The following is a 24,978-nucleotide window of genomic DNA, read 5'->3' as shown; positions in this document are numbered from 1 at the left end:
CAATTTGCCTCTATTGGCTCTGATTTCAGGGAAGTGCCCACTGTCATCAAGCTTGAGTGGTTTCATAGTTGAAAGGAGGGGCGTGTGTCCCTGTGGACAGCCTGGATAGGAATATAGGAACAGTCGATCCATGTAGCATATTCTTTTGCTGAAATGTTGCAACTTTCGCTGCAATATGCAGCAAAGTTTACTCCTGCTGTAAGTAGTAGCATCCCAACTCGCCCTCTGGAGCATATAACGCAATCAGATGAAGCACATGCTTACAGCCACATTTACAAGAGCCAGATGTACTGCAGATATTGTGGGGAGGTGCACAGAATAATAGTTGCTCTGCACAGATATTCACAGACCCATGGTATTGGACCTGCTTTCCTTGTAGCATTTTGGGTTCTGTGCACAGGCTTCTGTCTGTCTGTCCCAACCATTTGTTGAGCCTGCCTACAAGACGGGAATACGCAATAAATTTTTGACCTCTTCCATACTGTCAAATTTTACAATTAATATCTCCCTTCCATATCCAACCTGATGTAATCAGCTTCTTTATTGTGTGGAATAGCACAGAGCGGGCAAATAGAGAGGAAAAGTTTAGTAATTAACCTTGTGGTCAAAAGTAAATTTAGTAGCAATATTTCTTCTATTAATTTGGTATTTTTTGAAAAAAAAATTATTTGCAATACTCTCATCTGACATAGATAGGTTTTTTAAAAAAAGATAAACAGTGCTGGACTAATTTGTTAGCCAAGAGGAAGGAGCCATGAAATGCTGACTTTGACATCTATATTCAAATCTCGTACTCCATCCCCTTTTCCTAACTTTGGCCTCAATAACCTTGAGTGTGTTTGAGTTTAGTGCTCCTGGAAGTGAAGGCTAATACTACTGGCTTGAGTAGAGTCTTGGCTTCTCTTGAGCTGAGAGATTAACAAGCATACATACCTAACTGCTGTCCACATCACAAAATTGCCAGAATGTGCCCTATGGCCTAGGATGTGACAATCTAACTAACTTTACATTTGGGATTTAAATCAGGAATTAAATGAGGTTTCCAGAGTTGAAGAAAGTTCGATTCATTTTCTAAATAAAGAAACATGGGTTTGTTTTTAATAAGGAAAGTTGTCAGTCCTATTTTATTATGAGCGACAGAGGCAGAAATGGAAAGAGTCAACATAAGCGCTATACCTAACTTATTTAAACTACAATCACCATGGTATCTGAATGGCTTACAATATTATTTAAATCAAAAAGCAAACAAGTAAAACAACAGATTTATACAACAGATTTGTACATATTGTAAGAAAATTGACAGAGTGCTAAAACCTATTCTATGATCTGTATGTGTTTGCACAATGAAATGATGTATAGTATACTCTATATTGTGAACAGAGCCTTGATTTACACAAGTAATAATCTTGCTCTATATTTTAAAACACAGTCCAAAAATCCTGTACAGCTACTTATCTAAAATCTAATCCAAACCCTATTAAAGTTCAATCAAAAGACTCCCTTTGACTTCAGTTGGCATTGGATCGGGCCCATAGTACCTTTGAAATAACGTTGAATACAAACAGCCTAGCACATGATCACCCTATTCATATGTAAAATATCACATTGCATAGATTTAAAGTGGAAGACATGCAATAACAAGACAAGTCACAGTATAGCAAAACCTTGTTTCTTTGGTGAAACAGAAGCAGATATTAAAGTTACAAAGATTTTAACTTTCATTCACAAAAAAACAGACATTCACATTATACACTATACAAGTTATAATATAAATAGAGAAAAGCAGTACGTGTGCTGTAGAGGGGAAAAATGTACAAGTCATTGCAGTGCAGTACTGCAGTCAAGAACACTCAAAGGTTAGGTTCCACTTGGTTTAGCAGTCAATGGAATTTCTTAAAGACACCATTTGCAATTGTAGCTACTGTATTTGCAGAGAAGCCATAGAAGGTTTACTTTATGGACAGTTCAATAGGATACAAACTCCTACATGTTAGCTGGATTTTCACTTTTTTTCTTTTGCTTGCTTCTCTCTCCATAATTTTTGCCTACATCAATATTATAAGAGACCTCGACCTGTCTTTATATTATTATTTTAGAAGGTGTATCAGAGGGTTTTTTTTTTTTCACACAGCCCCAAAGTGTGCTTTGCTGAAGCAACCAAATTGACATGGTCCTTGCTGTGGAGAGCTTATTTTAAATACTACCTTACTATACATGTCCAGGACAGTGATGAGCTGAATGGGTCAAAGTAAAATAAAACAATCAAAATAAAGAAGTCCTACATGCACACTGCATTCACTATGATCTATAATCTTTTTGTGCATTTCTTTTTAGATAGCCAACATGCTGATTCTTCTACAAGTCACCCATTTCATCACAAACAAGTGACCCTGTTTGCTAGGAATTTAGTACACCAGGGAAATAGCAGCTGAACTGAAATATGGTTCCAAATGCATCCGGGGAGCTCAGGGGCTAACACTGAACTACCAAGCTCTTTCAATTTTCTTTGCATTGGTAAAATAACATCCAATAAGTTAAATCAGTATGGCTTACTTCATTTATTTATGTACGCTTCACAGCTGCAGCATTCATACACAAACATTCATTACTTTATAAAAAAGATTAAAAATGGTTATATATACAAAATTATTTACTTTTTTGACTTTTTTTTGTTTGTTAAAAAAAAACACCCCAAAAAACCAACCCTAGGTCTACCTCCATTATAAAATGCAGAGACCTGTAACATAGACCTATGGTTAGTATTGTGAAAGTCGTTTAAGAAAGTAACCCTGGTTGAGAGAGTTAATGTATTAGCACTTTGACTCTTACAGGCCTCCTTTGCCTTATACAAGTCCTCCATGCAGTCCTTTCTCACCAGTGATGAAGCTGGAATGGAGAGCAGGAAAAGTTCCACATTGCAGTCCCTAATTCAGGCTTGATCTCACTTTATGTTTTGTATCACATGGACAAAAACTGTTCCTCTGATGGGAAATGGCAGAGTTTCAAAAAAAAAAAAAATTACATGTAACTTGTGTGTTTATCTTCATCTGGCAGTTTTCAGTCAATACAATTATATTTAAACCATCTCCAACCTAGGTGAACAACAGACAAATAAGGAAATCAATGATTACAGACCTCTGAGGCCATATAACCATAAATATGCCTGAACTTAGTGTGACTTTTCATTTTATATACAGGATTTTAAAAACAACACACAATTAAACATAATAAAATCATCTTATTTACATTTTCATTGGTGCTAAAATTGAGCTGTTTAAATATTGCAGTAGGCTGGTATATGTTATAAAATGGTCCCCACTGGTGGCATATAGAAAACTAACATTTCTGATTGGCTGGAAATGGTTCCTCATATTTTTATTTTTGAATTTGCTGATAAACCCCAACATTTTTGCAAAATGTGTTGTGAATTCTGGAGTCCATAGTTCCAAACAATTTGATAATACTTCTAGAAGTGATAGAAAAGGCACAGTAAGTTAGGACTTTGGCTGAAATGGTGAAAATCCCCATTCACCATTTAGCATTCAGCGCCTTGAATCCTGCCACGTCCTGATCCAGCGGTGATAATGTTTTGATGAATTTAACAAAGTTCCCTTTCCTGGGGAAGGATGTTTATAGTAATATTTCTTAGAATAAGTCCTTTGGAATGTGGATGCTGCAAAGAAGGGGGAAAAGAAGGAAAATATTAAAAGAATTCCTTGATCTGAACAATAAACTGGCTGATAGATGCACAATATAATGAGTCACACTTTATATCAAGTTTATTAATGGTTTATAAAGGATTTATAAATGATATTATAAGCATGTTACAGACAGAAGTAATATGCGTTATAGGTGATTACAAGCATATCAACAGAAAGTATCATTGATGGTTGTGAGCCACGATTATAAGGAACCTATTCGCCCTGACTGTGATGCTAACTTTTCTGAGTTTATCATAGTTGCGTGATATTTGATGTATTTTTAAAGCCCCAGCTCCTGAAGATAAGTGGGTATGGGAGAATTTCAGCTTTCGCTTTGGTTTTTTTTAAATAAAATACATTTCTAGCCCTGATGGTTGTGGAGAAAAGCTTGAAGACATGATCCAGGGACATCCTAAAGGCCAAGAAACCAGAAGACAAATAAAAGACCCTCCCTGCACCTTTTTTTAAAATCATGATTTTTTTGAGGCCTGATTCATGGTTTTGAACACCTGAGATTAATAATGCTGCTAGAACAATCTATATCAATTGACTCATCTTCCTAATACTATATTAAAACATCTATTAATCATTTATTAACTCTTCATACATGATCTGATAATGGATCCTTAATAAAAAGTTTGACCATGTTGGGTCTATAGTTTCTGATACAGCTCATAGTCAGTAACTTACGATTCATGCAGGTGATTTTAGGCATATCCCATCTTCCGTTCCCTTGACACCGGATAGTTGGAATATGGCGCTGGATGAAACCATCTTTGCAATGGTATCTAATCAGGGAGTTGATTTCATAGCGAGGCTTCATCTTCCCAAAAGTCTTTGCATTTTCTACAACAGGAGGCTGACCACAGGCAACTAAAGACCAAAAAGAACCAAGTTCATAGGTGTCGTTCCAAAGTGAGTCTAACCCTGCAGTCCTTACTCAGGAAGGCACCAACTGACTTCGTAAGAGTCTTGCCTGAATCAGAACTGCAGGATCAGCCCTGTTGTGACATGGCTGAGCAGATTTTAATGTTACAAGAATGGAAAATTGATGGAGTTTCCTTTTTGTTTTGAATTTACTATGTGGTCTGATGGCCAACAGAAAATGGGAATAAAACAGCAATTTCTGCAGAACTCCAAAGGCCATTAACTCTACATCAAAAGGTTTTTCAAAAAGGGCTAATTCATAAACTTAGTCTGGAATTCTCCTTTTGAACAAGAATATATGTGAAACACTGGAGACCTGTGGATCCATCAATGATATATCAACAAAATGCAGTAAATCTAAGGATGTTACATTAGGCAGCAGTGGGGAAGGTTTGGGTTTTGACTGCACCAGTCTGTAAAGGCTGAGAATTTCAGGTGATCAGCTGAGTGCACAGCTTCTAGTAACAGCAAGGTTTCATATTCCCACCCATTCTAATGGAGCAAAGCCACTACACAGCTGAGCTGTATGAATCCAAACATAGTTCAGGTTTAGAAAGCGTGATCAAATAATCTTGCTTCAGAAAACACGTGGATAAAAATCTGTGAGAAAATGCCTTCAACGGGAGCTGAAACACCAACTCAGGTAATAGCAGGCATTGACTGTACGCTCAGTCCAGCCCATAATTCTGTTAACTAAAGAGAGTTCTCAGAGCAAACAAGCTCTTTCATTGGTTTTCTCTTCAATCAGTCCAGCAGTCAGAGTACTCCAGTACTCTCTGCTGTTAGAAGGGTGACTCCACCTTCTGACCCTGCCCAGCCACTTATTTTTGGTTAATTGAGTTGTTGGAAAGCTATACAATCTGCCCCAAATATAATCTTGCTGGGCTAGAAAAAGAAGAAGCTGGTTTAAAACTGGTAAGCATAAGCCCATCTGAGGATCCATTATGCCAGTCTTCAGCCAGAATTTGTCCCCATTACTTTATAAAGCAGGGTCACTCAGATGTATGAATGCAGGGAATCATGCCTATTTTAGTTACTATCACATGGTAATGGTTTCTCACCTGTTCCTTTCTTGCAGGTATATGTGAGGTGATAATTGCATGGCACATCATTCCATTGGCCATTCTCATGCCAAATTATAACAACACAGTCTTCTCCAGCGGAAAAGAAACTGTCTGGCTGGTTAGGTCGCCAGTTTTCATATTGCTGCAGAAAAGAGGAGCAAAGTTATTATTTCCGGAGTCAGGGCATATTACATTTTGTATTAGAGAAGATCACGTAATATTACCTCAGAAAGAGGCCAAATTCAATAGTTCAACCCAGGCAATTCAGCACAAATTAAACAAAAATAGATGTACAATTAATAGAAGTGGGAGGGAATTGATTATCTTAAAGGAAAAAAAATAAAGCTTCCTCCTCCTGCATCAGACCTGCTTCTACCAGTCCATTTTTATTAATACCACATTCAGACAGAAATTGAACAGGAGAAATTCCTGCCATCTAAACAATGCAGTTAAAAAAGCAGTACAGATACAGAGATACACAAAGGAAACCAACTACATGCGGTTTGGACCAAACCAAACACAATGATGTGTTGCTCTTGTTTGTTTAATTGGAAGCCTGTCGCTGAGCCTAGCAAACAAATAGAGAAACTGTGGACCTGACCCTGAAAAGAGTTCCATCCCTGGCAGATTCTGTTGGGGCTTCATTCATAAAATTGGTCCACACATACCTCATTGCAGGAGATGGACTTAAGAACATTCAGTGATGTCATTTCTGGTGGTGTGGGGAAGGGGAGGGAGAGAATTCAATCTGCTCTGTTGAACAACAAGCCAGGAGTGCGTGAAAAGTTGTAATATAGGAACAGTCAATACTGTATCAGTTTCAAGGTCCATTTAGTTCAGTATCCTGTCTCTGACATTGGCCAGTACCTGATGCTTCAGAGAAACGTGTAAGAACCCCATAATGGGCAGATGTGGGATAAGTCTCATCCTGGTTTCCAAACAGATACAGCAACTAAAGACATATTTTCCCCTCCATTAATGGAGACCACACTCTTTTTGGATTTCTATGACCCTATTTTAATTTCTTCTTAAAAATGCATAAGTCATAAAAAACAAAACAGAAAAAAGATTTCGAACACTACATATAATAATTTTCTTTTGTATTCCTGCTGTGTCACTGCTGGAAGAATTGTATGAAGGATAAAAATAAGTATCTGAAAATAGGAATTCATATAAATGCCAGAACCTAGCCAGCCAATCAGCTCCTTCTATGGTCAAAGTGGCTCCTCAATGCTCACATTTGAATTTGGCACTTACATCCTCCTGACTGGACTTTGTCCATATAAATGTCCATAAAATAATAGCTTTTTAAAATATAAATAACTTTATGAAGTTACCACAATTCAGTACCCATGTGAACACATTTAGAAATAAAGTTAACGAGCCACACACCATGATGAATCAGGCTATTAAAAAGCTGAGTTTAATGCTTAACCTTTTCCTACAATATGTCATGTTATCCACCACAAGTCTAATTATCTAAGCACTTCTCAACCGTAATGTTCTAAACTGAGCTGCACTGAATTTGTTACAGGTGCCCAACTCGTAATACATCCTCCTTGATGTGTGGGACTAAGTTAATTTAGGGTTGCCAGGTGTCTGGTTTACAACTGGAATGGCCAGTCGAAAAGGGACCCTGGTGGCTCCAGTCAGCACTGCTGACCAGGCTGTTAAAAGTCCAGTTGGCAGTGCAGCAGGGCTAAGGCAGGCTCCCTGGTTTCATGTGGCACCCGGAAGCAGCGGCATGTCCCTGCGGCCCAGGAGGCTCTGCGCGCTGCCCCCACCCAGAGCGCCAGTTCTGCAGTTCCCATTGGCCAGGAACCACGGCCAATGGGAGCTGCAGGGGCAGTGCCTGTGGGCAGAGGCAGCACCTGCAGGCCAGGGCAGTGCATGGAGCTACCTGGCTATGCCTCTGCCTAGGGGCTGGAGGGACATGCTGGTCACTTCCAGGAGCTGCGTGAGGTAAGCGTTGCCTGGCTAGAGCCCTCATCCCACACCACCTCCTGCACTCCAACCCCCTGCCCCAGCCCTGATTCCCCTCCCACACCCAAACTCCCTCCCAGAGCCCGCACCCCCATCCTGCATTCTGAACCCTTCAGCCCCAGCCGGGAGTCGCATCCTGCACCTCAAATCCCTCATCCCTGGCCCCACACCAGAGCCTGAACCCCCAGCTGGAGCCCTCCTCCCCCCCCCGCACCCCAACCCCCTGCTACAGCCTGAAGCCCCCTCCCATACTCTAAACCCTTTGGCCCCAGCCCAGAGCCCCCTCCTGCACCCCAAACCCCTCAGCCCCACCCCCACCCCAGAGCCCACACCCGCACTGGAGCCCTCATCTCCTCCCGCACCCCAACCCTCTACCCCAGCCCGGTGAAAATGAGCAAGTGAGCAAGGGTGGGGGAGAGCAAGGGAGGGGAGATGGAGTGAGATGGGGACTCGGAGAAGGGGTGGGGCAGAGGGCGGGCAAGGGTGTTCAGTTTTCTGCAATCAGAAATTTGGTAACCCTAAGTTAATTTCACTTCAGTGTTCAGCATCACTAACACAAGACATAAGGGCCAGAATTCAGCAGTTTGCGGTGGGAGTGCAAATCCTTGATGCACAGCAGCTAAGCACAATGCACAGTATCCAAACATGCAAAAGCAGGGATCTGCAGTGTGCATGACTTTCTGCATCACTCTGTGCACAAATGCAAAATGGATCTGCATGCATCCCACAATGCAAAGTGGCTGGGTCAGGGAGGCCTTACCTGGGCATGGTGATGCAAATGTGACTGAGGATGCATAAGCATGGGTCAAAAATTCTGCCCTGAGTAATGCCAGTAAAAGAGTAACTCATGGAAGTTAGTGGAGTTACTCTGGATTGACAAAGTAAAATCCAAAGTGGATGTTCTTCTATGCCTGCTCAGTCCAGGTGCTGGGACCCTTTTGCAGCATGCTCAGATAAGACACTTAGGGTACGTCTTCACTTACCGGAGGGTCCGGCGGCAGGCAATCGATGGTCTGGGATCGATTTATCGCGTCTGGTTAAGACGTGATAAATCGATCTCGGAAGTGCTCACCGTCGACACCGGTACTCCAGCTCGCCGAGAGGAGTACGCGGCATCGACGGGGGAGCCTTCCTGCCGTGTCTGGACCCGCGGTAAGTTCGGACTAAGGTACTTCGAATTCAGCTACGTTATTAACGTAGCTGAATTTGCATACCTTAGTCCGAAGTGGGGGCTTAGTGGGGACCAGGCCTTAGGAAAACCAGAGATAACAGCCAGGATCCTGGATAGATGCCTAAGCCAAAGTGTACTCAATAGAAAGAATCCCATTGATTTCAATAGGTTCTAAAATGGTCTGATCCTTCAACACTCCTGGGAGGTTCTGCGGATTTGTGGAAGTCGAGGGTGCTCTGCACCCCAGGTGTGTGAGTTGAGGGGGCTCAGCACCTTGTTGAATTGAGCTTTAATCATGTATAGCAGTTTGTGGGAGTTTTACATCATAATGGCTTCAAACTTTTTTTGTTTATTTTATTGGCAGGGCTGCAGCCTAATGGTGCAGGATCATATCTAGACGCTGTGGTTTGTGCAAGAATGTCTGATATCCCTCGACATGACATGCTGTTGCCTCACATCTGATATCATCATTGCACAGATTTATTTTGGCTGTGCAGCTCTGATTTTGCTTGATGTTAATGCCGGAATTGCTTAGCAGAGGAATTTCCAAACTCCTGAACTGCTTTCTTAAGTCTCCACCCTGCTCCTCTGTAGTTTTTCAATACCTTATTTAGCCACACTTCACTGATTGGGAGATAGGAGATGTGAGGGGGAAAGTATCTCACAGTTTGGATGGCATGTGTTGCTTTACGAATGCATTAATATCCTTTTTCTTGTTATGGGAGAGATTTTGAGGAATCATGGGCTTGAGTCTCCTCTGATTTACAATGGTGTAAATTAAGAGCAACATTATTGAGATTAGTGGAGTTACATCAGCATAAAACTGGTGGGAGAGAAGAATCAAACCCCACGTGTCAGTTATTAGGCTACAGCATTTGCATTCAAAGATATCCCATGTCTATAATCACTGCACTTGCGAAGTTTAAAGGCATCTCCTATATTTGTGAAAATGCATCCAAAATACTTGATTAATAATTCCTCTGTTGGGAAACACTGCTCAAATATCCTAAACAAAGCATCTTTCTTTTTAGTGGTTATGTCATTTGAGATCCTTATATTTCAACTCAATTACTGTATTTTACAAAAATACATTGTACCAAAATATAGGATATTTCAGTTCCCCATTCCTTGGCACTGTTTATTGTGCAGATTTTTTTTTTTTAAGATCACGTGTAGAAGAGTTCAGCAACCGACCTCACAGATGGATCCAAAGAATACTGGCACTGTTCCAGTCACTCTGCAGCTAGCTTATATCTTCATGTAAATTGTTACTGTCTCCACAAATCAGTGAAGCCATTATTAAAAAGCTTACTCTTATCCCGATAGTTTTCAAGCCAGCCTGAAGTCATCAATCAAAGGTAAACTGACATCTTACCAACATCATTAGTCTTCATTTCTGAAAACCTGAATACATTCAAATTTCAAGTTAACTCAAGGTGGAAGAGCTACTTTGGGCTTTTTTATCTACAACAAAAATATTATGGAGTTAAGCTATCAAACAGACCGACCTAAAAAACATTACCCTTATGGGCAATATGGAAGCAAGGCCAGGAGGAAATCACTGGAACATATAATGTGAAATGATGCCTGAGATCAAAATGTTAAAGCACATCCAGGAAGCGTAGATAGGGACCTATACTCATTGCCATTTCTGCAGCCCCGAAGGAAGAGCGATGACAGACAAAGGTTAGGCTCACTGCACTTGTTTTCTCCAGCCACACAGTGGATCTGCAAGGATGGTGTTGATGGAGGGGACCTATACATTGGAATTAACACTCCAATGAGGTGCACAGAGTAGTTCATATCTCTCAATGCTATTGTTTCAGTCTATCTGCAGACTCAGGAAGCCATTGCTCTGTTGGTAACACTCAGGTCACATTTTCAAGCTCATCTTCACAACTGTGACGGCTAGAGATTTAGGGCTTGTCTATTCTACAAAGTCTTTGCTGGTCACGTATATGTTATGGCAGCAAAACCTCCTAGTGAAGACATAGCATATGCTGGCTACACTTTTCTGCCAGCATAGCTACACCTCCTCTCTGAATGAGATTAGTTATGCCAATAAAGCATTCTTCTGTCAACATAGTTGCATCTACACCGGGGAGGGGGTGGGGGGGGGGGTTACCAGCATAATTATGTCAGCTGGGAGTGCCTGATTTTTTCACTCTCTTAGCCGACATAGCTATGCTGGCAAAACTTTGTAGACTACACCAAGTCTTACTCATTTTCATTGAGATGTTGAGATGCTGTGTCATCGCATAACTCCAGGAGCTGGTCCTAGGCACAGGAATAGAGTGTCTCTATGCCTTAACCTGGCCCTGAGGAATCACACAACAATACTGCCCTGCGATCACGGTCCAGCTGAGAACAAGAGTAGGCCCTTAATACATCTTCACTGCTTATAACAATAGTAACAACAAGGAGTCCTTGTGGCACCTTAGAAACTAACAAATTATTTGGGCATAAGCTTTCGTGGGCTAAAACCCACCTCATCCGATGCATGGAATGAAAAATACAGTAAGTAGTATATATATGAAAAGATAGGCATTGCCTTACCAAGTGGGGGGCGGTCAGTGCTAATGAGGCCAATTCAATTAAGGTGGAAGTGGCCTATTCTCAACAATTGATTACTTTTGTAGTGCACTGTGCTGTAGGCTTCCTGTGTGACCTTAGACTATGTCTATACTGCAATTAAAAACTCGTGCTGGCCTGTGCCAGGTGACTCAGGCTCTCGGGACTCAGGCTGCACGGCTGTATCATTGCAACGTAGACTTCTGGGCTCAGGCTGCAGCCCAAGCTCTGGGACCCTCCCCCTTTGCAGCTTCCTAGACCCCAAACATCTACACCACAATTAAACAGCCCTTTAGCCCGAGTCCCACAAGCCTGAGTCAGCTGACATGAACCAGCCATGGGTGTCTAATTGCAGTATGTCCTTAGTCTCTTGGTTCCTTATCTGTAAAATGGGAAGACGGTGAGGCACTCAGATATTATGGTAGTGGAAAGCATATAAGTATCTAAAATACATTTACTATTATGTCCCTCAGGTGAATGGATTTCTATAAACTTCATTTTCCCCCATATTTTGCCTTGAATTAAACTTAACCAGACTCTGCCAACTGAGTGACAGACTGTCTTTTAAATTAAATTAAGTCTGAGGAAACAAACAGTTAATAGCAAACCTTTGTCATTCAGAAGTATCACTAATCAAAATGAGCAACCACAGTATTCCCATCATGAAGACATCTCTGCAAATATTCGAATACACTCTGCTTTATAAAAGCTTAGGTACTTATAATAGTTTAGGATAACCACCCTACTTTGGAAACTAATAAGTAATCCACTTAGCTCTTTAGCTGTTTGCATATTGTCAAGGTGAATCTGTGGGGAACAGCATCTAAGCATTATAATAGCCATCCAATGATAACAGCCATTTCTTTATCAAGGAAATACATACCAAGTGGCTGTGATCAATAGCTAGGATTTTACATTCCAAATAGTCAACAGACACTGTGTGTAATGAACCACAACAAAATAAACCTCTGATGCAAACAAAACTTAATTACTTGACCCTTTTCTTGTGTAAAGGCCAATAATCCCTTCTATAACTAAACCCAAGAAATTATTTACTAGAAGTATGTCTAATCTTTACACATTCTTACGCTGTTTTTCATCCTGGGGGAAGGGAACATTTTCTGCAACTTTACATGACTCTCCAGCACAAATTTATCCTGGCATTTTTTTGGCACTTGTTATTATGAATGTGATCTGTATTCTCGTGGCTGTCCTCTCTGAATGCTTCACAGTGAGAAACTGATATGGCATATCACAACACTGAGAAAAGGACATCAGGAGTGGGCTGAATGATTTCTCTGTAGTCTGTTTTATCTTAAAGTTAAGCAACATTTCCTGACTGGCATTTATCAGTAAACTGGTTTAAACTGAGCACTAGAAGCTTTAACAACACCATGGCCACTTGCAATTGTCTCCTTTTCCCTAATGCTCCCTGAGAATGGGAATATGCTCTTCCATAATGACAGATAAGCCCTTAGAAGTTCTTATCAGGAAAGTCTGCTGACACAGTCACCCACATGGTGGAATTCTTTTGAAATTTATTTACCTAGGATAGCTCAACTCAGATGTTATATCTGCTTTTCAATGAGGTCCTGCTATTTACCAGTTTTACAGCTGATGCACAAGGTGGTCAATTGACTTGTCCCAGGTTACAGTGAGTCAGTGGATCAGTTCAGACTTTACTGGCAGATTACTCTATTAGACAACATTGCTTCTGCTAACTGAGAGACCTGAAAGAGGACTGGAAGGAATTTCACTTTCCATAAACAGCAAGAAAAAAAGTCAAGGGTTTATTTGTAAAGATTCAACAATGATCCTAACAACATTTCCATTTATAATCACAGCATCACTTAATATTTAAATGAATCTGATATTTGCTCTGGGAAAGACTAGATGTTACATTTGAATTGTTGCACTGAATTAGGTCCCAATCCTGCAAACAGTTCCACATGTGCTTAACTTTAAGCATGTGAGTAGTTCCATTGACTTCTCTGGGACTATTCATGCACTTAAAGGCCCCTGTTCAGTCAGATATTTAAGCACATGCCTAACCTTAAATACATGAGTAATCCCAAGGAAATCTTTGAGGCAGCTCACATGCTGAAGCACCTTACCGAATCCCGGGCCAGAGGTAAGTGTGTGTTTTGCAGACTCAGAGCCTTAATAATTAAGAGTGAAATTGTGGCCTCTTTGAAGACAATGGGAATTGCCCCACTTTAACCAGGCAAGGATTTCACCCTAAGGATTTAGGCCTTGAAACTACAACTGGATCTGTGCAGGCAGACCACTGCTTCCCCATGAATCAGCTTGAAGGATAGGAGCCTTAGTTAGCGCATGTTCATGTCTTTCTGGAAATATCCCAGAAAGACCACGTGCATACCCTATAAATATTTACATCTAAAGTAGAATATGTATATTTTTGAGAGAATATTACCAATGCCATATAATGAAGATCCAATCCCTGCTTAGAACCAGTGACTAGCTGATGTATAAAATCAGTGTGAAACTTGTATTTTGTATTGCAAGGCTAGGTGTTTGTTTGGCTTCGTGGCTTTTTTTTTTATTATTTGAGAACTCGTGAAAAGGAGAAACTTTGTGTTGAGCATGATGGGAAGCTTCCACTAGATGGAGCTGTCTACCCATTACTATGCCTAGATATTAATAATCAGCTGCTGTGTTACACTATCTTGTTTGAATAAAACTAAAAAATTTAAAAGATACTGAAAAGATATTAACTTTCCATGCTTGATTCAAAGCCCATTGATGCCAATGGAAAGACTCCCACTGACTTCACTGGACTTTGGATCAGGCCCTCAGTGATTAGTTTTCATCATGCTTCATATATTTAGCTTAGTGAGGACAATGTAGTTTGCTCTATTTGTATGCATAAGGGGGACTTTCAGAGGAAGTTCACACTGCTCCATACAGAAATTAATGAGATACTGGCACTGTTGGTAAGAGGGGAGTTTCCTTGATGTCTTTGTCTACTAGCTAAGGCTACATTAGAGAAATGTGAACCCCTGGAACTTTTCTGGTGTAGAACAAAGCGTCTCTGATGTAGACAGCGACTATCTAGGTATGTGTATGATCCCCAGCTTGAGCAATATGCTAGTTGTCTACCTGGCTGCCACTCTCCACCCAAGAAGTAGTTGCATCCATCAGAAGTGCTGTATGTACAAAATGTTTTAGGATCTTTGGGATGAAGTCCACAATATAAATGATTATCATGATTTAACATAACTTTGCTCTTTATTTGGCTTTTTAAAAATAGGAATAGGAATTTAATTAATGTTTAGGTCTTCCCTACGTGAATGTTGTAGAAGGACCAATCTAACTTGATTAAACTAATTTGCCAGCGGGAAGATATCTTTGTTTTGAGAAGTATGACAGAGGTATGTTAGTAGAGTACATGAACTCTGGGAATTATACTAAAGTAATTATATAAATCAAAATCTACACAATTGTATTTTTCGCATGTGCGACTAACTAGAGACACACACACCAAAAATGCCCCATTTTGTCATTTATTCCATCTGTTATTGCAGGTTTTAGGCTGCTATGAGTTTCAACCCACCGCCAAATGTAATGCGCCTCAGAAGTAATTGCCTAGACCTTTGGGATAAAAAGAGAGACCACCCCTTCCCCAAAAAAGTTGATTTAAGAGGCTTCTTACTAGCCTGAGACATTCTGAGCTAAGAACATACCTGCCATTAAACAATATACACCTCTATTCCGATATAACATGACCCGATATAACACAAATACTGATATAACGCGGTAAAGCAGTGCTCCGGGAGGGGCGGGGCTGCGCACTCCAGCAGATCAAAGCAAGTTCGATATAACGTGGTTTCACCTATAACGCGGTAAGATTTTTTTTGGCTCCCAAGGACAGCGTTATATCGAGGTAGAGGTGTACTTTAAATAATAATAATACATAGTTCTCCTGGCTTAAGCAGGTCAAATGAGCATTTTAGAGAGGGGCTGTAATGACTGTTATATCTGAAAATCAAAATATTTGGTAGATTTAAAATCCCTGTCTTCAAGAAACCTATGGATCTCTGGCACAATAGCCTTTGTGTTTGCAGTTGACCACAGTATTTTTTAATCTGTTTTATTTAACTCACAGGCAGCCTACCTCTCTACAAAGTTCTATGTATTTTTAAGTCCTTTTGTGTTCAATACAGCTATTCTTTCTGGAAGGGGAGGTGTTATAGATTTAAGTTAAAACAGTCTGATTCGCTGACCAATAAAGAAAAGAATAAGGAAGGACTTTGTTTTTAACAGAATGAAACTTTTGTTTTTATGTGGCTACCTAACACTGGCAAAGAAGTCCAGTATTACAAACATGAAGCATAACACTCTTGCTGAAGGGAAGAAAAACTAACGTAAGGTCTCTGGGCAGTTGTTAAAGTGGCAACATGCCCATTACTTTCCTGGCTGCCAGCATTCTATGAGCGACAGACAATCTGGCCACAGACACTAGCCAGCTCCTTAACACAGCACTAATCTTGTGTAATGGAAGTGAGCTCACTGCCATACAAAGCACTAATTATCAACAGCATTTTCCAAAGGATATGAATAGACAGAGGTCTGAAGCACAACCCCAAGTAGCAATATGTGCTTAATCCATAACATGGAACATTGAAACATAATTCCAATGGGCTCGTTCACCATTCTACTTATTTGCAAGGGTGTTTAATGGTGAAATGCTAGCAATCCAAATATAAAGAGAAGAAACTGCCAAAAGTGACACCAGATTTTTCTATTTAGATGAGTATGCTTTATGGCTATAAAGGTTGCTACTAAAATTCAGTTTCCCTATGAGATTTTCAAATGCCACATAATATTTATTTATTGGCTTTTGAAAAATAGCTTGGAGAATGTCCCAGCTGATTAGGACTGGTAATATTCATCTCTAAGTCTTTCTTGCACTTATCAGCCTTTGTTGCTGACTTTGTCCTAAACTTAGCTGAACTGAGCAGGGTTTAAGATATGCAATCATCCACCTTGATATGGTCTACCTATTCCTTGCAAATAATTATTTCAGGACTCTAGTCCTTTTTCCCTCTTCATAGTCCCACTGTGATTTTCCCAGGTTTGTTTGGTTGTTATTAGTAATATTTTTTACAGTATATTTGCAACTGTGGATTGTTCAAAAACAGTTCTTAGCAAATACTCCAATGAGCATTCAATAGTCAAACTGTGTGATTAGTCAGTTAAATCACATGGTATGATTCCTATTCCCTGAACTGTTGCCGTACACATATTTTATTTGCATGAATAAAAAATCCTACCCATACATTCTGGTGAAGGAAAAATATTCACAGAAGTGCTTGCAGAAAAGTGAATAGAAATAGATAGGAATATGTTTAAAAGGAAATCACTATTCTGATTTTGCAAAAATGTTTGTGAAACAAACTCTTACACATGTCTGTTTTAGTTCCCAAATAAATTAGAAACTAGTAGAAAAGAGCCTTGTCGGAGGAACACAAACACCAAATTATAGGACAACATGACATGTAATATGTCATGGGTTCTAAATCCATGGTTAACATATTCTCTCTGGCATAGTATATAATTCAAATGCAGCCTGCTGCCTCCAGGGTGCAGGGCAATGTCTTGAGCGGAAACTCTGCTTGAGTTCCAGCCAGTATTGCATAATGAAGTTCTGGAAGTACTCTGGCCACTACTCCTTCAATAACAGGACTTCAACACTTGATGCTGAGGACCTCGCCAACTAGAGGCTGCTACGGAATCTCCTATTTTGGGAAAGATTATTGAGAAGATTGAAGCCAAGCAGTTATGGCAATACTTGTAGCCTGCAGATTTCCTTGATGGTGGCCCATCTGGTTTTAGACATGGCTATTGATCTGAAATTGTGTTGGTGGCATCAGTCAATAATCTCTCCCTGAGACCATTTACAGCAGTGCCCTACTTGTTAAACAGAATTGTTTGCTGGGATCAAACAGCACTTGTGATCTGGGGGTTGCACTGGACTTCTGGGTGAAATTCAAGGTGTTGTTTTTTTTCTTTACAACTCTAAGTTTTTTTTTGGTCCAAGTTATCATATAGAGACATCTGCTTTTCATGCTGCTCTAACACAGTTGCAATCAGCAGAGGCACTGAAGCTGGAGCTCCCTTGATATACAAGAGAGAGAACTGCTGGTAGAATGTTCTCCACCAGGCACCTAAATTCCACATAATGCTTCTTGTTCGCACGGTCTGCCACTGCCTAGACATGTGAATTTTCTGGACATGCTGCAATGGTCATGATTTGCTCAGGAATTTGGAGGAAGGACTGGATGATGTTGGGCAGGGTTGTTTGTTGCTTCAGTTGAATGGTGTTACAGGCCGGAGGAAATTATGATTATATTGGTGATTTGGCAGTAGATTCACACGGTTCAGTGTAAGTATTGGTTATTATGTTTTAAATACGTGAAGAAGTGCCCAGAACTTAGTGCTGATGATTTCAGCACGTATATTTTAGGAGTAAAAATACATTTGTCAAATATAAATAAAATATGACCAAGTCTATAAATTCAGGACAGTAAAATGGCAGTTATGTGCAAAATAGTTTATATGTGGAAAACTGACACCTGTCTCAATGAGCACTTGCTCTGCAATGCCTAGGGTGTATGATAATAAGGTTATAAGTAACAGTCAGCATGGATTTTTCAAGAACAAATCATGTCAAACCAACTTAATAGCTTTCTTTGGCAGGGTAACAAGCCTTGTGGATGGGGAGACGTGGTAGATGTGGTATATCTTGACTTTAATAAGCCTTATGATTCTGTCTCGCATGACCTTCTCATAAACAAACTAGGGAAATACAACCTAGATGGAGCTACTGTAAGGTGGATGCAGAATTGGTTGGAAAACTGTTCCCAGAAAGTAGTTATCAGTGGTTCATAGTCAAGCTGGGAAGTGCATATCGAGTTGGGTCCCACAGGGATCAGTTCTGGGTCCAGTTCTGTTCAATATCTTCATCAATGATTTTGATAATGGAATAGAGAGTACACTTATAAAGTTTGCACACGATACCAAGCTGAGAAGGGTTGCAAGTGTTTTGGAGAATAGGATTGAAATTCAAAATGAACTGGACAAAATGGAGAAATGGTCTGAAGTAAATAGGATGAAAGTCAATAAGGACAAATGCAAAGTACTCTACTTAGGAAGGAACAATCAATTGCACACATACAAAATCGGAAATGACTGCCTAGGAAGGAGTACCGCAGAAAAGAATCTGGAAATCATAGTGGATAAAAAACTAAATATGAGTGAATAGTGTAACACTGTTGCAAAAAAAAAAGCAAACATAATTCTGGGATGTATTAGCAGGAGTGTTGTAAGCAAGACATAAGTAATTCTTCCTGCTCTACTCTGCATTGATTAGGCCTCAACTGGAGTATTTTGTCCAGTTCTGGGCACCACATTTCAGGAAAGATGTGGACAAACTGGAAAAAGTCCTGTGAAGAGCAACAAAAATGATTAAAGGTCTAGAAAACATGACCTCTGAGGGAAGATTGAAAAAATTGGGTCCGTTTAGTCTGGAGAAGAGAAGAATGAGAGGGGACATGATAACAGTTTTCAAGTACATAAAAGGTTTTTACAAGGAGGAGGGAGAAAACTTGTTCTCCTTAACCTTTGAGGATAGGACAAGAAGAAATGGGCTTAAATTGCAACAAGGATGGTTTACGCTGGACATTAGGAAAAACTTCCTGTCAGGAATAAGCACTAGAATAAATTGTCTAGGGAGGTTATGGAATCTCCATCATTGGAGACTTTTAAGAGCAGGTTAGACAAACACTTATCAGGGATGGCCTAGATATTACTTAGTCCTGCCATGAGTGCAGGGGACTGGACTAGATGACCTCTCTAGGTCCCTTCCAGTCCTCTGATTCTATGATCTCACTGAAATATTTTACAGCCACTCTCTTGTACTCTCTTGTTTCAAGCTGAGCATGTCTGTGGGTTGTAGGGAAAGTGGCATGCCCAAAAAAGCACCTTGGTGCCAGTGGATATGTCATCTTATCTAACCAACTCAAGCTTTCATGAAACTTTCAGGTTATCCTGCTATTTGTCCACACAACAGGAAACCACAAAGAACTACTACATGAAAGCAGCTTTAAGTCTAAGTACCAAATCCTGCCAAGAAAACAACAAAGGCAGACCCAACATCCACACTGAACCCCATTGACTTCCACATAGGTGTTCGAGGTGACCTGGACAATTCTCTTTTCCATATGGGGGCATAAGACACGCCTATTTCTGTTATTCTAGGATATATCCTCCATCACAAACAAAAGTTATTTTTTAAAGGAAACAATGGACAGATGGATAAACATCATTTGGGCCATGAAAAAATATTACTTGCATTCACAGTGAATCCATTTGTTCTGGTTTGGTTCGTCAATGACTTGCGTATTTTCTCTCAGAAATTCTGCCTAACAATCAGTCCATATATTTACAACCTGTATCTTCATGGATTCCAAGACTTGCCTCACTTACTGGAATTGTCATTGCTAACCACATACAAATGCCAGTTGATGCATGAAAACTATGCACTGGAAAAGAAGAGCAGTTTTATTGTTGCTGCTTTTGATAAATTGCCAATAGCTGACAATTTTTCATGAGAAAAACGAAGGCCAAGATTTTCAAAAGGGGCTGACTACATATAGATTCTTGAAAAATGGTACCTAAACAAATGGTTTGATTTTCAAAAATGCGGAGTGCTTGCCAATGGGAGCTAATAGGTGTTCTGTACTTTTGAAAAGTAGATATCTTACATAGAAGCTTAAGCTTTTGTTTTTTAAACTCTTGGCTGGAAACTTCCCAAACACTTTTTTTTTTAAACACTGAAGTGATGTGAACTGATTTTATCTAACCTGCACAATAGTTCTCAGTGAATTGAAATGACACTTTTCATCTGATTATATATGTCAGATTTTTTTCCTCAACTGTATCTTGTCACTTAAACTTTTCTGCATTACTAGACTGATGAAAGCGCTCATTTTATCCATCCATCACATTTCATCATGTTAACATCTCAGCGCTGATCTCACATGAGCTTACAGGGACAGTATAGAGAATTTTTCTCTCTCTTTTTGGGCAGTGGAAGTGAGAGAAAGCAAGGCCAACATTTTGGTTTTGGATGTAGTTCTCATTGAAGTCAGTTAGAAATGGATGTGCACATCCAAGGGATGGTTTTAGTCCTGGTACACAATCATCAACGTAAGCATATATTTATGTCCAACCCTGATCATATTTAACGTGGTTGGCACTTACAGTTAAAAAAAATCTGGAAAAACACAACCTATGATGGGTATAAATTGAAAATGTCAAAAGAAAGTCGCGATTTCCTTCCATTTAATTCACTGTTTTAAATATCTTTTAGGTGCAAATAAAAAGTACATTTGAGCCTTTTTCCAGAAATTGTGCTAATAAAATACATGCCACCTTCAATAGATTGAATAATGATATTGTAGATTTCCTCATCTCCATGGAAAATGTGCATCAAACCTCATTCCCCAATCTCCAGTGGTAGAGTTTGAGGTTCACCGATTCCTAATTCTTGCTGTCTTTGCCCAGAATGAATATATTAGGCTATGTCTACACTTGCAGAGTTTTTGTGCTGTCAGTTTCACCGGTGATAGTGAACCAGTGAAAGAAAAGTGCTGGTTTGTGTACTCACTTATTTCCACAGGCTTCAGAGAATGTTCACATTTGCAGCACTTCCATCACTGATGAGAGCAGCGCACTGAGGGCAGCTATCCTACAGTGCAGCTCTCTCCATTTTGATGATAGGTCCTGTCGGAAGGGGAGGGGGTGATCGCGTGGCATCCTGGGTCCCTGCACAGCCTCCTCTCCCCAAACACTGATCAGCTCCAGTAGCTCAGCATTGCTCCAAGCAGGGGATCGTTTGCTCCATGGAACAGGCATTGTCACCTGGCCAGATGATAAGTGAGCCCTTGCCAAGAAAACAGGAAGGGGGAGTTTCAAAATTCCTGGAGCTTTACAGGGGGAAAGGTGGGATGTCTCTTTATCTGGCGTCAGAGCAGCAGAGCTGCTGGCCAGAGTGGTCACCTAGGCACTGTGGGATATCCTCTGGAGCCGAAAAGCTCTGTAAACAGGAAGAATGTGTCTTCACTTGCACATCACCACAAAAGCATCACCGGTAAGAGCTGCACGCCTCTCATGGAGGTGGTTTTCTTTTTGCGGTGAAACTTCTGAGTTTTACTACAAAGTTATTGACAAGTGTAGACGCTCCCATGGTTTTTGTGCAAAAAAGGGACTTTTTCCGCTTTAAATAGCAAGTGTAGACGTGTCCTAAGTGAAGGAGAAATCTTGGTGATGTTGAAAAATATACTATAGTTATTTCATTTGGGCAGCACTGGCTAAGAATGTGTCAGGATTTCCATTTCCATTATCATCACCTATTTCAGAAGGTTAATTTAAAGGAACTATGGGCATAATCTTCAAATGGGCAGTGAGACAAACGCAGCTTTACATCACCTTGATATCCTTAACACTGTGAGGCCAACTGAAGACTGGTTTGGCCCTCTGGCAATAGTTAACTAGTCTTTAATCCAGTCAGAGAACACTGGTGCAGTACAACACTCCAGCCTCATTCCCAAGACAATTCTAATGCCAGAGCAATCCTCAGCTGACTGGGTAAACTGGTGTCTTTAAATCAACAGATCTAAGAAGCACTCTAGAAGGACAATATTGCTATGTTGCTCTGAGCATAGCACAGCAAAGACAATACCAGATCTCAATTAGAGATAGGCCTCCGCTATCCCCCAAAGTTCAGGATAGCTTAGGATCACGTTTTATAGGCAGACTCCTCTCTAATCTAAGAAATTGAAGTTAAGAGGACAGATGTCTGACTTTCTTCTTCTTATAACCTTACTTATGGTGATGTAATGTCAGTTTGCTGGTGACTATAAATTGGATTTATAGGGCTAACACTTTATTCAAACCAATGGAATTTGAAGATGCACCTGGTACATTCAGGGACAGTGCTTATGCATTTGATCAAGATGTAACTGGGACATTTATTTAGCAGTCCAACAATTAATAGTGATATAGTCCAGTGAAGGGGGCAGAAATTATGGAAAATAATCTAAAAATTAGGATACTGTGAGCAAACAGGAAACTCAAGCAGAGTCACCGCATGCACAGAATAATTAACACATGGAATAAATGGCCATGGAAAGCGTTTGAATCAATGAGTACAAATGAGTTCAGGAGACACACAGATTGGTCCCAAAGGAAAGGATTGAGAGATGTTGTAAAAAAAGCAGGAAAGTGGGATAAAGATCAATTAAAAAAAAAAAAAGGGCCTGTTCAGCAGATGGTCTTATACTGTGCTGGGAATGTCTTCTCTTCTTAAATTTAAAGTTAAAGCAAAAACTTAACACCCGTCTTTGCCCAGCAGCATGAGTTGCAAATAGAGCATCAGCTCTGGCTTTTGATTTCCTGGATTTTATCAGTTTGTGTCACACCAAACTTGCTTTTGCAATGTGTACGTTTACAACTCCCTTAGTATTTACCAGTGCGAAGATATGCTGATCCCACAGATAGAGCTAGATTATGCCTGACCCTATCAGAGTGCTTAGGGGAAGAGGGATCAACAAAGTGAATGGAGTACAAGGACTATGCAAATCTGATGCAGCCAAAGGTGCTAGACTCCCAAGAATAGGTGAAGAGGAGGAAGTGATGTAGAGTAGCAGACTTCCTCTCCCTACACTCCAAGAGACATTGTGCCTCCAGGCACAATTAAGCACATTTGTTCCAGCACTAAAGCAAGCACATGAGATTAAAGTTTGATTTTTCTTTTCTTTTCTCTGTACTCTCACCTGCAGCACACAACAGTTCTTCAAGAAATGGATCATTCACAAAACACTGATCTTGTAAAGGCCTTTAAACCTCTATTTAAATCAAGTGGCAATTAATCAAATCAGCTTTGTTTCAGCTTTCTTACTAAAGACACCATATCTATGTGATAAGCAGTAGTGATCATAGTCTATGTATGTGACCTGAGGACCAGATGTTTCCTGGTTATAGAAGGATTCACAAATGGAAAAATAAGCATGACCAATCTGTTTATATAGTGTGTATCAATGGGTGTTAAACTGGCCATAAATCACCTGTCTCGTCTAAAGAAGAGATTGAATACTTTGGCTTGGATGATACTGAATCAAATCTAGCAGACAGATGGTTGAGTTAGTTTAGCTGAAGGTGGGGAGAGAATGTTTTCTTTCTGCACCTACTTGTTTTATTCTTTATTGCTTTGATGCTATAAAAAGTATCAATAGTACTCCAAAATCTTAGGGATAGAGCATTGGGTCCAGACCTTCTACACCCACTGCAGGCCAGGAAGGAGGTGTGTAGAGGTGGTTTTAAGATGTCTTTACATCCCTTCCAACTGTAGGATTGCCATGCTTTAAAACAGTCTCAAAGCATGATTTAAAGCAGCCCCAGGGTGATCTTCCAGGGATTACTTGAGTGCAGAGGAGCTGCTTCTATGGCCTGGTCTACACTACACAGGCCAATGTAAGGCAGCTTACATCAACCTAATTATGTCAGTGTACACACTACAGCCTTGTCCCACCAATGTAAGTGCCCCACTATACTGACATAATATCTCTATAATATCTGTATTACTTACATTGGCTATTGGCTGTCTTGTCAATTTCATGGCTCACCCCAGCTCCAGACTCCTCGGCTGGGCTGCTGCTGGGTCTCCACTCCAAGTTGGACTACCACCTAGGCTCCCAACTTGGGCTGTCCCCAGGGCTCCCTGCTCCCCACAGGGAGCTCTGCCCCCTGGTGTCCCAGCTCCCTGCTCCCTTCTGGAAGCTCGGCTGCACTGAAGCTCCCAGCTCCTGGCAGGGAGCCCGGCTGCCTCTCCTCTCTTTCCCCCCGCCCCAGCTTTAGGCTCCCCACTGGGAGCATGGCAGCTGACCAGACTCCAGGAATGGATCTCCCCACCAGAGGTGAGATGGTCTGGGTGGCTTTCTCCCGCTCCTGGCTGGTAGAGGGGAGGCAACAAGCCCGGGGGCAACTGGGCTCCTGGCAGGGAGCCTGATTTCTCAGCTCCCCATACTGCCCATCTTCAGTCAGTAGAAGTGCTCTGGTGAGGATACACACACCGACAGAAGGAGGGTGGCGTGGACATCAGCCACCGCAGAAATTATATAGGTCAATTTAAAACTGCAGGGTAGACATGCCCTATGTCTCCTTTACCCTAAGAATGTCCTCTCCGTAGGAGGCCAGAAGCAGGAGAGATATAGGAACCATTATGCCCACCCTATACAACCTGAGAATTCCCCCATGCTGAAGGACTCATCAGGCAGCTGAATACATCAACTTTACAGCCTTTTGGTACCAGCAAATAAGCACAAAGCAGTTCCACCAGGGATCAGAATCTGGGCCTTATATGATAAATGTCTCAGAATGTAATCTCTTTGGAACAGCGTCGGGGTGGATTTGTACAGCAGCTTTTCAGCACTACTGAAGAAGAAAAGGTAGCAATCCCAAGCAAGGAAGTTTGTTGGGG

The 24,978-nt window shown here is 40.7% G+C and overlaps 1 protein-coding gene across 4 annotated transcripts in view; it reads right to left on the bottom strand.

Annotated features, from left to right (window-relative positions):
• Window positions 1–1,090: 1,090 nt before the first annotated feature.
• The window catches only part of VCAN (versican), a 137,205-nt gene continuing 113,317 nt past the window's right edge, over window positions 1,091–24,978 (bottom strand). For all 4 annotated transcript variants that reach the window (XM_065599135.1, XM_005288159.5, XM_065599137.1 and 1 more), the window contains 3 exons: window positions 5,690–5,834; window positions 4,392–4,574; window positions 1,091–3,673 (listed from right to left, as the gene is read on the bottom strand). In XM_065599135.1, the coding sequence (XP_065455207.1) occupies window positions 3,543–3,673; window positions 4,392–4,574; window positions 5,690–5,834 (459 nt within the window). In that variant the 3' untranslated portion in view covers window positions 1,091–3,542. The remainder of the gene's footprint in view (window positions 3,674–4,391; window positions 4,575–5,689; window positions 5,835–24,978) is intronic.

Source organism: Chrysemys picta, chromosome 6 (assembly GCF_011386835.1).
Source record: "Chrysemys picta bellii isolate R12L10 chromosome 6, ASM1138683v2, whole genome shotgun sequence".
Taxonomy (NCBI): Eukaryota; Metazoa; Chordata; order Testudines; family Emydidae; genus Chrysemys; species Chrysemys picta.
Note: the sequence above shows the minus strand (reverse complement) of the source record. Positions and strands in the feature narration are given on the sequence as shown.